Genomic DNA, 15,106 nt, shown 5'->3' on the forward strand with positions numbered 1-15,106 from the left:
ATCCTAGATACACACATAATAATCCTACTGTTAAAAAGCAAGCCTGAGAGGTGGGCTTCATAGTAGAGAAAGAGTAAAAATAATTGCTAGTAGGAAAGCATTAAACATAACAAAATTTAAAGCAACAATTTGAAAATTAATGCTAGAATAGCAAAGATTATAAGAAATTAATAATAGTAATATAAATAGCAAAAATTTGAAGCAACTGATGGTAGAAAAATAATGCTGGAATAGCAAAGTTATCAAGCAACTGTTGGTAGGAAAATAATGCTAGAATAGCAGAGATTTCAAGCAACTGCTGGTAGGAAAATAATGCTAGAATAGCAGAGATTTCAAGCAACTGGTGGTAGGAAAGTAATGCTAGAATAGCAGGGATTTCAAGCAACTGGTGGTCGGATTTTTATGCTAGAATAGCAAAGATTCCAAGCAACTGTTGGTAGAGAATTATGCTTGGAATAGCAATAAAAAAAAGCATCTGTTGCTATGGAATTATTGCTAGTAAAGCATAAAAAAACAAGCAAGTTGTGGTCTTGATTGTTGCTAGACCAGCAAGATATTCAAGCAACTGTTGGTAGAGAATTATGCTTGGAATAGCAATAAAAAAAGCATCTGTTGCTATGGAATTATTGCTAGTAAAGCATAAAAAACAAGCAAGTTGTGGTCTTGATTGTTGCTAGACCAGCAAGATATTCAAGCAACACAAGTTGGTTAATGTATGCTGGACCAGCAAGATATTTAAGCAACACAAGCTGGTTTATTATGCTGGACCAGCAAGATATTCAAGCAACACAAGTTGGTTTCTGTATGCTGGACCAGCAATAAAGTGTGCCAATTCATGGTATGGAATGCTAGAAATTATGCTGGAACCAGCAAAGATTTATGGTAGTATATGCTGGTATTTTAGCTGGTGCATAGCATTATATGCTTGTCTAGCAAACAAATTCCAGCAAAAATTTTAACCTGGGTCATCATTGAAAATCATGAGGGGTAGAATGGTTTATGTACAATTTTTTTCACAAAAAATACGAACGGATTGCCATCTGGTGCATTTTGAGTATTAGTAAGTTTCAGTAAATAACATGGAAAATTTTATTCTCTCCGAGAGTTATAACGCAGTGAAGATGAGCCATGATGTGAAAAACAAATTCTTCTTGCCCGTACGCGTATGTTTTATTTTTCGAATTAGCTCTTTATGGACATGAGTATAGAGCTTTTCTTAGTAAAAGTTTCTGAGAAGTTGTTTTATTTCTGAGAAGTTGATATAACAAAGATCTTGTCGCTTAAAAATATATATAATTATTACAATGAAAATATTAGGAATTTGTTTGTCATGACGAAATACAAGAAATATAGCTGTATTTGAAAATTAATCAATTGCACTTCAAAATCAATTCATGCGTGACACATAAAAAAGTAATAAATGTGCTGCGATGCCGGCTGCTTTTTACGGTTTTGTTAATATTGAGATCAAATTGAATTTCTATTTGTACTTTTCTGTCATGAAATTTGAATTTGTTTATCTCATGGTTCAATCCAGGAAAAAGAAAAAAGAGTTAAAGCAAGAGTGTCATTTATCGAAAAATATAATGAGAAATAAATATTATTAACTTAGAGCCCAATAAGATATTATTAGCGATAGATAATGTTGAATGAGTAATATAAATTATCCAGAGAGAAAAAAAATATTATGAAATGTAAAATCATCCTTACAAATCGCAGTGTGACCAAGAGAAAGAAAAATTCGAGTTAAGGTTCACGCTAGACAAATTTTCCTCAAAATCTCTCTATTGTTATAAATTATGTATTAAACAGTATTATTAAAATCGCATCTAATTTACGGCAGAATTGATAGCCATTTCTACGGCTATCGAAACGTACATCAATCTTGAACCTTCGGAGCAGCTTAGTGGTATCACCATCTTCAGCGACTGCAGGTCCGCCTTACAGGCCCTCAGCGAAGGTACCTCAAGCCTTGTCCTGAATATCATAGAACAACTTGGACAACTTCAGCGTCTCCGGAAAAATTGCTTCTTACTGTGGATTCCCGCCCATGTGAACCTAGAGTTCAATGAAATAGCTGATTCCTTGGCTGAAAAGGCCAGAGATCTAAATCAAAATTCAATCCCAACCACGTTGGCAGATGCAAATGCTTTTGCAAAGTCAAGACTATTCACCCCCTTTAAAATCCAAGCCCACAATCAAATAACTAATCTTGACATCGATAGGAAGACAGCCACTACTCTCATCAGACTAAGAACAAAGCATCATTAAAACATGAAAATTTCTACAGATAAGACTAGAAAATATCAAAACTGTGGCAAGTGTCTTAATGTGGAACTGACACCATATCATGTGTTTAACTGCCCTGCAGTCGCTGCAGGCCTTCATCTCTTAAACTACCCCACAGAAGAGGATTTATATTCTTTTAATGCCATAGAAATAACAAAAACTATTCAAGCACACCATGAAATATGATTCAATAGAGGATACGACACCTACCAACCAAACAGTATTATTAAGAAAATAAGCAATTTCATATAAAGCAATGGATTGTTTTTAAATACAATTTCACTAAATGCTTGGTATATTGTTAGGTTCGTTTTTTTAGTGTGAATGACGAGTTATAAGAAATAAAATTGAATAAAAATAACTATCCCGCCATTTTCTTATTCTAAAAATCACTTGTTTCACTTTATGTCTTATGAGGTAACATAGCAAAAATGATTAATGTTTTGAGGTTCTCAGAAGAAATAAAATGTACTGTTTTGAAGCGCAATCAATAACTCAATCTTGCAGGAAAAAGAATATATCTTCGTTCTTGAAGTAACAGAAATTTTCCTTACTTGTATTTATTATAGCTACAGGACATGCTGTACGTGATTGTGTAAGGAAATCGCAATATCACTCGATTTTTTTTTCATATTTTTATAGTTTATAATATAAGCATTATTATTCAGTTATATTATTATGTTTTTTATTTCAAAAATAGAAGTACAAATGTTATTGGAAGTGAGTTAAATATTTTAACTCTTAAAGAATTAAAATAATTTAGTTTTGACATATTTCTATGGCAGGTTACAGTAATATTATTTTAATTCAGACTTACTGATATATTATTGTAAAACGTTATGTTAAAATCAAATGTTTGCCAGTAGTTTTTCTTTTTTTATATTTTTATTTTATGCTTACCAAACTTTATTCACACTAATCATTACGAACTTAGTTTGGTAAACTTATTTTTGGGGAAAACTAAAAAATTATTCATCAAAAGTACATTTCTACGCTCAGTTTATCCTTATTTCTCAGCAAATGAAATCTATCAGAGCTTACAAAAAACAACATGGTATTTTTTGAGATAAAATTGTATGCAACTGTAAAACGTGAATTTCAAAATTAAATTAATCAAAATACAGGACTTCAAGCTGTTTTAATATGTTTATTAGTTTAGAGTTTACTATGCGTTATGTGTCATTCAATATATAATATTGTTTAAAATACTAATCAACCTAAACTTACTAGCTTTAAATTGTAAAGTTAATATTACTAATAAAAATAAACTAATGCTTTTTTATAGAATTTAAGGCTTTTTAATCTTTATTCCACAATTTGGAACACATTTTAATTCAGAATTTGAAATTATTGTTTCAAATAAACATTTAAAAGTTCAGAATTTTTTTTTCTAAATTTCTAGATTTTCTGTAAAAGCGAAGAAATTACTGCTTTCAGTGCTATATATAGCCTAAATTCATAAAATATCCCAGAATGCAAGAAACACGGTACATTTTATCATATTCTGGTAGCCTTGAGCATATTTTTGATTTTAAAAAATTACTGATATTTAAATCAAACTTATTTTCAAAAATTTTTTTCGTGGGATAACTTTTTTTGTAAAGAGCTCTAAAATTTTGAATCATGCACTTTATTATGAAATTTATGCTAATACATAAATGTCTATACTAGGCTTTTAAATTAACCTATCATTTCCTAACTTTGACCATTTTTTTCTTATTTTTTCTATGAGAAAGCACGTAGCAAGGCTGAAAAATCATAAACAAAGTAGTTCAGGATCGAGGATGAAGAATTGTAATGTCAATATTCTCCTTATAAAAAATAGAAGAATATAGTACATGTTCCAACAATACATAATTAATAGCTTCTCTTAATATTAATCTATAATTTTGAAATCAGTCAGATATATGGTTATAACGTATTAAACTATCATACCAAGCCGAAAAATTGAAGAAGAATTAAAGCCTGCACAATGTGGCCAATATCGTTCCATTGTGCACACTATACAAATGAATGAATAAACACACGAATTGACATTGAAACTTGATTCTTTCTTAAGCAGCCTGATCACCAACCTGGACCGCGGCATAGTATGAAGTGACAAACTGTCGATTTCTAGTACATAAGTTCTACCCCAGGGGCGTACTTTCGCACCTGTAGTTAAGTAAAAAGACTAATTATTGGCAAGCATTTTTTTCCTTTATTACAGAGTTTAAAATATATTTCTTTTTTAGATTACAGTATGCTAATTTTAATAAAATATTTTAAATTATCTCTCTCTATAATCCCTTTTATGTAAGAAAGTGTCGGAATACTATGAAAAATAAGAATACTTGTGTTTTCTACGTATACATTAATATGCATATACTTTTATATTAACCTATAATTTTAAAAATTTTCCCCTCTTACTATTTTAATGCAAGTAAAAGGAAACAAAGTCGCAAAATTATAAAAAAGTTAGTTCAGGCACAAAAAAGACTAATTATAATGTTTTTTTTTCCACATATACAAAAAGGCATACTTTTCGATTCTATATTAACTGAAAATTTTCAAACTTTGCCCTATTTATTATTGCAATTACACACGAGGATAAGCCTCAGAGTCATAGGCAAATAAGTTCGAGCACAAGGGGGCGTAATAGTAAAGTCACTATTTTATTTACTATAAAAGATTGTAGCACGTATTCTAAATATACATAAAGAATGCACAGTCATTATTTTGGAACTGGTCAGATCATTTGTTATAACGTATTAAACACGCACACACAAAAAGAAAAGCTGGGAAATTATAGATGAATTAAGGCTCACACACTGAATTAGGTGTTGCACAAATGGCCATAATATTTCTATTGTGCACCCTATGCAAAACCTTGGAAATAAGATAGAAGCTTGATTCTCATTACGCAGAGTATGGTCCTGTGGGATGATATGAAGTGCCAAGATTATACCAAGATTACGCGTTCAAATCCCAGGGCGTTCTGTCATATTCTATGCTAATAATAAGATTAATCCTTAGCATATTTTTGTTTGTTTTATTACAGAATTAATTATTTTCATTTTTTCTTATTTACAATATGAAAATATTAATAAAATATTTCAAATTAACCTTTCTAACCTTTCTCTTAAAATCTTTTAAATCCCAACACCAAGAAAAAGTATTGTAGAGTAATGGGATTTCGGCAATGCGTTTGTTTATGTAACATATTTAATTGCTTAAAGTTTCACGATAACAGGTTAATGCCATTAAGGGAAAAACCATGTGAAATACTGGTACATTAATAACCGGTAAAAAAAACGAATTTTAACTGCAAGAATACAAAGGGGCACTTAGTCCTGCAAGCATGCAAACTTCTAGCCACTATGTCCTTCAGTGTGCTCTAACTCGACACCACTCAGATCTTGAACGACAAAAAATAAAAATTCCAGTCAATTTTTCCTGATATAATATTTTATTGCTTGTACTAAAACTATTTTATTGCATATATATTTTTTTTTACTGGTGTAAGCAAGGCAAAAAAAAAATATAATGAGATTTGAAATATGTTAAAGAATAGTAAACAGATGCATACAAAGGGCTTGAATTTGACTTAAATTAATTTCTCATTCAAAAGGACATTATATTGCAACACTTGCAAAATGATTTGGCAACTAGTTTATCCATAGCTTCTCATGCTAGTTTATTGAAGGTAATTAGTAGCTGTTAAATGATAGATCTTCGAATTCAGAGGTAAAAAGTTTAAAACCGATGGCTAAATATCAATGATTTAACATTTCTATATGTTATCTGAAACAAATTAAAAACACTTAACACGTCATCGTTATTCATAATGAGTATATTTAGAAAAAAATCGTTCGGGAAATATTACCTGATTAATGCTTGTTTTTGAAAAATCTTATTTTGATACTAATTAGCGTACGGTCAAGATAGCCATTTTCTAATTCTGTATACAAAACGAGCCGTGGTGATCAGAATATTGAGCGATCGCCTTCCAATGTGGTTACCCGGGTTCGACTCGCATTGCTTTCTGGTCGATACGAATTCCACACACGGCTCGGACCGCCCACAGGGCGGAAGAAAAATATTTTTAGTGGTAGACGGATCATTGGTTAGAGTCATCTTGCCACCGGGCTGACCGTTGGAAGTGTTCGTGATTTTCCTCTCTATGTAACGTGAATGCCGGTTAATTTTATCTAAAAGTCATCCACGAATACAAATTTCTCAAAATACTACACCCAGGAGCTCCCTTGTCTTCGGAATTAGTTTCAAAATTAAAAGGCTAAGGAGTTCATTGGTAGGCGTACTCTCAAAATTGAGTAGGTTGTTCAACGACCATGATAAGTATACTAAACAATCAACAGATAGCGCTTGGTGTTAGCAACCACAAAAATAATGAAACTGCTCCTTTTAAAGACCCTTTAACATGGTAGCAAACTCCTCCTAATTGTAATTTTAGAATATTTTAATAAAAAAAATAGTACTGGCAACTTTCACCGTGAATGATCATTTGTGCGAATTATAACAGAAATAATATAGTGTTTTAGTTTTTTTGTTAAGAATAGTATTAGTACAATACATAATTCTTCTAACTCATTATTAAGTAAATAAACTTATAAGCAATTTAACTTACCATTTACAATACATGAAAAATCAACTGAAACAATTTTATAATATCGAATAATAAGCAATCTTTTATTCAATCTTCAATTCAGACAGGTGCAAAATATTCATTCTAGTTTTCAATTTCAATGGATAAATGGAAAATTGTTGATGCACGAGTAAAAAGAGGATAAGAATCTTTTTAATCAAGTGAAAATATGATTGACATTGCATCATGCACGATTTGTAATTACATTGCTTCATTATCGTAATAGATCAAACAAAATCTGAAGAAATTGTATTTGAGTTATGACTGATGGTACTAAGAGTCATTAAAATTGTAAAAGTCAGACGTATTGGTTCAGCAGTTCAATTTTAGATCCAATAAGAAGTTAAGCACGAGTCTCCAGCACTTCTTTATTTCGTAAGAGGAAAGCGTTATATTACTTTTTTACTAATCATCTTCAAAGTAGTCTGTCTTCGTCCTCTAGCTAAGGTAAGGATTTTAATACTATATTCTACTCTAATTTTATATTCTGCTCTAGACTTTATGCTATAATTTTTACATTTTATTCCACTTTTTAAATAATATTTTACTTTTTAACATATAATAAACTTATCTTATATTCTACTGCGTATCATATATTTTATATTGTGTAGTATATTCTACTTTTTAAATTATCTTCAATTTTTTTCATATTCATCTTTTTATATTGTATTCTATATTTTATCTTATAATCAATTTATAAGGATATAGTATTTTTTTGTTCCTAAAATAATTTTTACGATGTATGTCCTATTGAATATTTTTTAATAGTTTTTAAATAAAATTGGATTTTCTTTCCTTTAATAGTTAAAAAAATGGAATTTTCATAATCTGTTTTTTTATACGGGTGTTAAAGATTTTCTATTTTTTAAATTACAAGAGTTCGTTTACAGAATCTGTTTTTTTTTCCTAATATTATTAATACTATTGTTAAGTACGAGTACATAATCCAGTCATATTGAGTTTTTTCTCAATTAGATACTCAAATAAAATTAAGAATTTTAATTCATTTAGTAGTTTAGAAATCTGATTTTTAACATAATTTAGAATTTTTCGTAATATAATTTTTCTTATAAAAAGAAAATAATTTTTATTGCTTAATTTTTCGCTCGAAAATGCTTTGTTTTGTTTTTTTTTCATTGGAAAAGTAAAGTTTTTAAAATTATATTTTGCTAATAAGAATCTTGGATTGTTGGAACTATATTAGATTTAATGAATTGTTTAAAATACATGTCAATGTAATTTTCTTTTCAAATAATTTTTCTTATTAAAGGGATTGTTTCTTCCATTTGAAAGCTCTTGAATTAAGCCATAATTTATGATTAGGCAATATTCAACCCTATATCCGAAATGAAACTTTCAATACGTCAGTAATGTGTCTTGTATGGCCATATTACTTGAACTTCTGTACATTTTTATTTTGTTTTAATTTCATTATTTTATTTCTTTTTATTTGTTTCATTTTTATATTACTTATTTATTTTATTTACTCTATTTATGTTTTTCAAAGTGGGGTACAGAAATTCTGCAAAATATTAAAATTAAAAAATAAGTAAAAAAGTAAATAAAAGGATGAAATAAAAATTTCATCCTTTAAATTCATCCATTAATTAATAATTAATAATTAATTTCATCCATCAGTAAAAATAAAGACAGCAAGAACAAAGTTAAAATTCACTAGGATTATATCAAATTATTAAAAAAAATGTTTTAACTTGCAACTTTCTTAACTCTTTTTATCGATTAAGCTAAGATTTCCTTTTTCTCAATAATCAATCAGCAAAAATGTAATATTTTTAATGTATTAATACTGTCTTATATACATAAAAAAGAAGAAGGAAAGAAAATGTGATAACTGTCTTTTTATTTTTGTATCCATGTTAATTATTGTTAAACAATTGATGTATGTTATTGTACAGGATTACTTTCTTCACAGGATGAATGAATAATTGTCATACGGTTTCGGTTATTTATGTCAGCAAGTTATATAAATTATAATTGCGAGTAAATAAGGTATGTTTGTATTGAAACTGATATTTTGGAGCAGCAAACATCCTCAGCTGAAATTTCTCCTTCCAAGTTATTCGGGAGGTAGTAAAATCTCCAACTGCTACTAGTAAACACACTAGTAAGTTAGATAAAGTAAAACATTGTCATAAAGTATAAATTTTCTTATAAAAATATTTCGAACTTGGATTAACCGTCAATACTTTGTTGCATTAAGACAATTGTGTAAGAAGTTAAAAGTATTAACAATATTATAACTGTTGTAACTACTTGCACAATTTTTAAGGTTCAGTGGTGAGCTTGAGTTTGTGCTTTGTTTTCCTTTTAATCTTTTTTCTTACATATGCTTGTTTCAAATTTTCCTTTTACCCATCAAAACACTCCCTAATAATAAAATAATTAACCACAATTTTGGTTAAAATCGGAAAAGGCCTTCAGAAAAGTCTTGTACTCTGAATCACTCAAATTTTCTTGCGAAATATTCGAGATCTCTTCGAGGGCGGGTGATTATTCTAACCACTAAATTTTTTTCTAATGGGCATGTTGAAGGTTTTAATATAGGAACAGAAGTCAGATTAAGTGAGTTTTAGGATAGAGTTTTAATATTTTTCTTTAACATCGGGACGTTAACCATTTTCAGATATTCTTTATCGCAGTATTTGAACTTTTTTTCTGCATATTTTGTATTTTTGAACTTTTTAACCCTAAAATTGAAATAATTGACCTTATTTTTGTATAAAAGTGGGTGACAAAAGTGAATTCAGTAACGTTTAATATTGTGAATCTCTTAAAATTTGATTACGCGTATTCCAAGGCCTCTCACACTTCACCGTTTTTTTCTCCAAAATGATGTGTGAAAAGTTTCATTTTTTACAGGCTTTAGGGGTAGAAAAATAAGGTTGAAAGCTGAAATTTGTATGAAATAATTTTAAGAAATTGTAAGAAAAATAAAAAACACGATTTTTAGCTTTTCAGTTTTCCCTCAGAATTTGAAGAGGTAAATATTTTCAAAATCTGCCTTTATGTTAAATATGTACATCTATCAAGACTTTCAATGTCTCTAGTTCCTCGGAATAAATGGAAGAATTAAAATAAGGAACCCTCCTGTTTGCCGGTACCTCATCATTTACCTACTCGCTTGAAAAAATATTGATAAGTATTTGTTATTTAGAAGAAGATGTTTTAATGAGAAAATGGGTGAATAGAAGCTAGAATATATAAGGTAAAAATGAGCGAAAAGCGAAAATTTTCACTTAAAAAATATCATTTCAAATAACATTTTCGAAATTTAGTAAAGAAAAATTTCCTTCCTTGATTCAACTATTTTTGTTTTTGAAATTTTCATCTCTATAGACCAACATACGAAATGAAAAAGTTAAAATCTAATCAAATAAATGGCTTTCCATTAAAAAAAAAAAAACGATAAATAACGAAAAATATTAATAATGGGAAAAGAAAAATGTGAATAATTGAAAAAAAATTATCTTCTTTGCATTCAAGTGGTCAATTTTCATAAAAATTTGCAGGAATGGTGTCAGGGCTCAATTTTTTCATGTAAATCCAATATAATTTTTTTCTTATATACTGAATATGATTACTACACGATATGCACTGCAATTTAGAAATAAACAGAAGAAGCGAAATATATCTCAGCACAATTTTAAAAAAAAAATGGTTTATTTCCTTGCGTGAACTGTTAAAAAATACTATAAATTATTTAATATTTTTTGTGTGGCTTTATATGTCATTTGTAAAATTAAATAGAAACATATAGTACAAGGATGTCATATAAATTTACGTTGCTACACAAAATCGCACTCCTTTATTATTAAGCTCTATTTTAAAATCAAGAAAGAATATTTTAATCGACAATTAATTAAAGCTTATTTGAAATGAATTAATACAAGAAATCGAATTTATATATTCAAAACATTAATTAGGCATGATCCGTACTTATTTTTTATTTTTACATGTAATTTTTTTAACAATTTATTTCTTTCCCTTTCATTTAGAAACCTGGCAATTTTAGAAAATGATCAAAGAACTTATTATATTTTTGGCTCTCATTGCAATTGCACAGTCAATTGCATGTACAAAAAATTTTTGCAAAAATGCTAAATGCGAAGAAGTACATTGTGAATCAAATGAAGTGAAAAAGAAGGGAGGTCTTTGCAAATGCTGTGATGTGTGCTATACTGAAATTGGTATAATACTTAGTTTTTACTTTTCTTTTCTTGCTAAACTAAATTTTAAATTTAGAAGTGAAAGACTGATATGTAGTTGAGACCAAAGAAAGAACTCTATAATAAGTATATTCTTTTAATAATACTCTAAGGTGACTGAATGATTTATACTCATTTTTTAAAATGCTAAAATGCAATTATAAATTTAAAGTTAAACAAAATATAAATCATTATAAATCATAGTCATAATATTATAAATTTACAGCAAAGCTTACAAAATGTATAAAATACTTTAAGGACAATCTTGAAGTTGGAAATAACGAACGTTCCATGTCAATTTTACTACTCTACAAGAAATTGTGTCTTCATAACGTTCAAAATAATTGTTTTATAGATCGATAATGCAATTACTTCTGCTTTAAAATAAAATTTAAAGAAAAAAATCTATGAAATGGAACTAAATATATTGATTAATTGGAGCTAAATATATATTGTATTTTAATCGAAAAATTTTAAATGAACTTACTTAAGTCTAGATAAAAAATAATTCAAAAAAATTCAGGCTAATGTAAACCTGCACCTATATCGAATTTATTCAGCGTCAGTGTAATCAGACCTTAAACGTATCTAAAAACTAATATTAAATTCAAAAACGCACCTCTCTTTCATTCATAATTTATAGATATGCTTGTTACCTATACTTAAAAAGTATTCATGTAAAAAATTGCTCATCAATTTTGCGAAAATTAACTTTAAACTTGTTTTGACAATCTTTAAAATAAGTTAAATTGTTTTTAATCCAAAAACAAGAACTGCGATGCAAATATAATCAAAACCAAGTACTAATATATAAACATTTTGCACGCATTGATATGTAAACATGTAAGCCTAACACTTTGCATGGCTTAACCCGTCCCGCCCCCAGCAGGGGGCTTTCGGAGTATACTGGTGACTGTCATTACGAAGCTCCTCGAATCAGACGGCGAAGACGACGGTGCATGGACACACAAGGGTTCATGGCCCCGAGTCACGCACGTCTGAGCACCACTACGCCTCGACGGCTAAAGGTGACCTGAAACCACAGGACGCGAGTGCCAAACCCCTGCAGACGCCGGAAGCCCGGGTCGACAGCAGTCGAGCCATACCTCTATTCGAGTACACCCTCCGACCGGAAGGTTCTGAGTCAAACCAACAGAAACTTTATTAAAAATGCAATCAAAAATAATTTATCGCAACTGTGATCTCACAATCAATGTAATATTTACAAGAACAGATTGAGGACGCCCGATTGGGCTCACAAAATCGAGGGCTCAGTAATGGATGTTCGTTTTGAGTCTATCAATCGCCCTGAGGTTCGATGGGCATGACCTTTTTGATGCTGGGTGATTCGTATTCAGATTTAAACCAAATTTGCTGTTGGCTATGGCACAATTAGTGCATTTACTCTTAGATTTATAGTCGCTCATTCTATGTCCTGTCGAACCGCATTTTGCGCAGACCTCCTCGTTCTCACAGTCCTTCTCCATGTGGCTAAAAGTGTTGCACTTACAGCATCGAAGGGGCCGAAGAGCGATGCTTGACCCTGACCAGCCCCCGTAGGGGGCATCCGGGAAATACTGGAGACTATCGTTGGTGCAATCCTCGAATCAGTCGGAGGACCCAACGGTGCATGGACACGAGGATCCATGGCCCCAAGTCACGCCCGACGAAGAGCAACACAATCGTTCGATGGGCAGAGCAGGCCGAAGGGCACAATCCCTAGTCGGGTGCGGCGGTGCCATACTCAGCTGCAAACGACTCACTAGGAGTGTGGCACCAAGCAGACAGCAGTCACACGACGACCCATCGAGGCATCCTCTGATCGGAAGGTTCCAAAAACCCTTTAGAACTTTATTAAAAATACAAATCACAAAATGGGCCACCAGTTCGGTGGTTAAACAAAAATTGAAATACATTATCTCAAAGTTTAGCACATTTAGAAGGGGTGGAGGACGCCATTAAACGGCTAACAAATAAATGGGTAGTATTTGATTAGTATTTGATTTTCTATCGAAGACTTGCTATTGCTCGTTGAAAAGATGGGCAATTTCTTTGATGTGCTGAGTGGTTCAGGTTGAGTTATAAACCGAATCTTCGGTTTGCCGCTTCGCAATTATCGCACTTGCTCTTATTTTTGCAGTTACTTCTCTTGTGTCCTTCGTCACCACAATTAGCACAGCCTTCCGTCTTAGTACAGTCACGTGCCATATGTCCGAAGCAGTTGCACTAGTATCACCTAAGAGGTCTTAGGTATTCTTTAAGTCGGATTATGGACCAACCAAGTTTCAGTGTTCCCTTTCTCATCATTTTCTTAAATACGCTCGGATCAGTCTGAATTATCCAATGGGTGCCTATTGGGGATTTTATAGAAAAGCAGATTTCAAATTTTTCTTTTTCCATTTCATTATTTTGGTCACTTAACCTCTCTTTTAGCTCTTCTTCTTCGATTTCATTCTCGATGTTAAAAAGTATGACTCTTGGAAATTTCTTTGGAGGCGTTGAGCACTTTAGTTTGCCATCTAGACCTTGGTCTGCGATTTCTTCTTGGACTTTCCTCACGCCCCTCTTGGACACCATACGAACTGCAATACCTCCTTCTTCGATTGGCCTTATATTTCTGACACCAATAGCTAGCGCCGATGGGTCAATATGCTCTTTTAGGGTTTTTTCAGTCTCTTCTGAGGTGCACGGGACGGCAGGACGAACGACCAGCACGTGGTTCGAAGTCAACCCAGAGGTTCCCATTTTGATTCCGCTCTTTGCAATTTCCGCGTAGGATTTTTGCACTCTTTTCAATTACGCTCTCAAGATTTTTTTGCGCTTTTTTTGCGTCGTGGAGCCCTCTTGTGTAGGCCAGAACCTCTGATTGACTAATAAAAAGGTTGTTATAGCCCATGGCTATTTTAGATAGCTCAAGCATCTTCATTGCATCAAGTTTTTTGTTCAAGTGGGCAATTCAAATTTCAAAAATCTATCATTAAGCTCTTCTGTCGCCTTGGACCATTCCTTCCGAAGAGATCAAACTTAATCACTTTTGGCCTAGTAAGTACAAGAAAATAAATTTTGAAATTAGTAAAACAGTTTTTCTGTTCGTAATCTATAGATGAGCTTGTTCTAACACTTTGTATATAATCCTGACTTTAATAATCCTAAATGACATTTGAAAATTAACTAAGTTCTAATGTGCTTTCTTTTCTTTTTAGGTGAAGGTGGAAATTGTGGTCCTCCACCCTATAGAGGAGTACCGTTAGATAGAGAATGTGCTAAAGGCTTGCAGTGCATTAATAATGTTTGTACAAAACCAGATGATGATTCATCAAGTGAAGAATGTTAGTAGACGAGAATGCAATATTAATATTTTCCCGAATTTATAAAGAAGGCAAATGATTTTAGAAAATGTGTTCGTAATGTAATATTTGTGTTAATTATGATAACGGAGACATATCCAATAAAAAATATGAGGAATTGATGATTTGTTTTAATCTATATTAACTGAGAAAAATATTGTTTTTACGGTTAAATGTATTTTAGAGTTTTTGTAAGAATTTTATAAAAACTGAAAATACAGTAACTTATAGGAAACGCATTTAATTTCTGATATGATTTTTGCAACTATTTAAACGTCCTATTATTACGTCTAATTTGAACTCTGTAGTGCTGATTGCTAAGTAGATAATTTTCTTCTTATTTTTTTTAAAAAAATTTTTCGAGTATTAATCAATTCTTTTAATTTTCCTCAAAGTATTAATGCTTAAAATATTTGTTTTAAATTTTGTAAATGTTCAAAAAAGTTTATTTACATATACTAAAAAATATTTTTTTTTATCATGTCTTGATTTTTTTACTCCGAGAAATGCGCTTATCAACTATAAAGTGTGGGACTGATGAACTAGACTATAAAAATAAATGATAAATTCGAATAGTTAATTTGTCAAATGAGTTGAAA

At 30.8% G+C, this 15,106-nt stretch overlaps 2 protein-coding genes across 2 annotated transcripts in view; one reads left to right on the forward strand and one right to left on the reverse strand.

Annotated features, from left to right (window-relative positions):
* Positions 1-7,888, reverse strand: part of LOC107442815 (neurotrimin-like) — a 99,926-nt gene extending 92,038 nt beyond the window's left edge. The window contains exons 1-2 of the mRNA XM_087149638.1: positions 7,876-7,888; positions 6,917-6,940 (exon numbers count right to left, since the gene is read on the reverse strand). Coding sequence (XP_087005764.1) covers positions 6,917-6,940; positions 7,876-7,888 — 37 coding nt within the window. The remainder of the gene's footprint in view (positions 1-6,916; positions 6,941-7,875) is intronic.
* LOC107442817 (uncharacterized) lies at positions 7,222-14,627 on the forward strand. Its single transcript, XM_016056474.4, has 3 exons — positions 7,222-7,381; positions 10,951-11,142; positions 14,364-14,627. Exons 2-3 carry the CDS (start codon positions 10,971-10,973, stop codon positions 14,492-14,494), a joined length of 303 nt encoding a protein of 100 aa, XP_015911960.2. The 5' UTR covers positions 7,222-7,381; positions 10,951-10,970; the 3' UTR covers positions 14,495-14,627.
* Positions 14,628-15,106: the final 479 nt, after the last annotated feature.

This window comes from Parasteatoda tepidariorum, chromosome 8 (assembly GCF_982258835.1).
Source record: "Parasteatoda tepidariorum strain Cologne lab strain chromosome 8, Ptep-v5.0, whole genome shotgun sequence".
Classification (NCBI taxonomy): domain Eukaryota; kingdom Metazoa; phylum Arthropoda; class Arachnida; order Araneae; family Theridiidae; genus Parasteatoda; species Parasteatoda tepidariorum.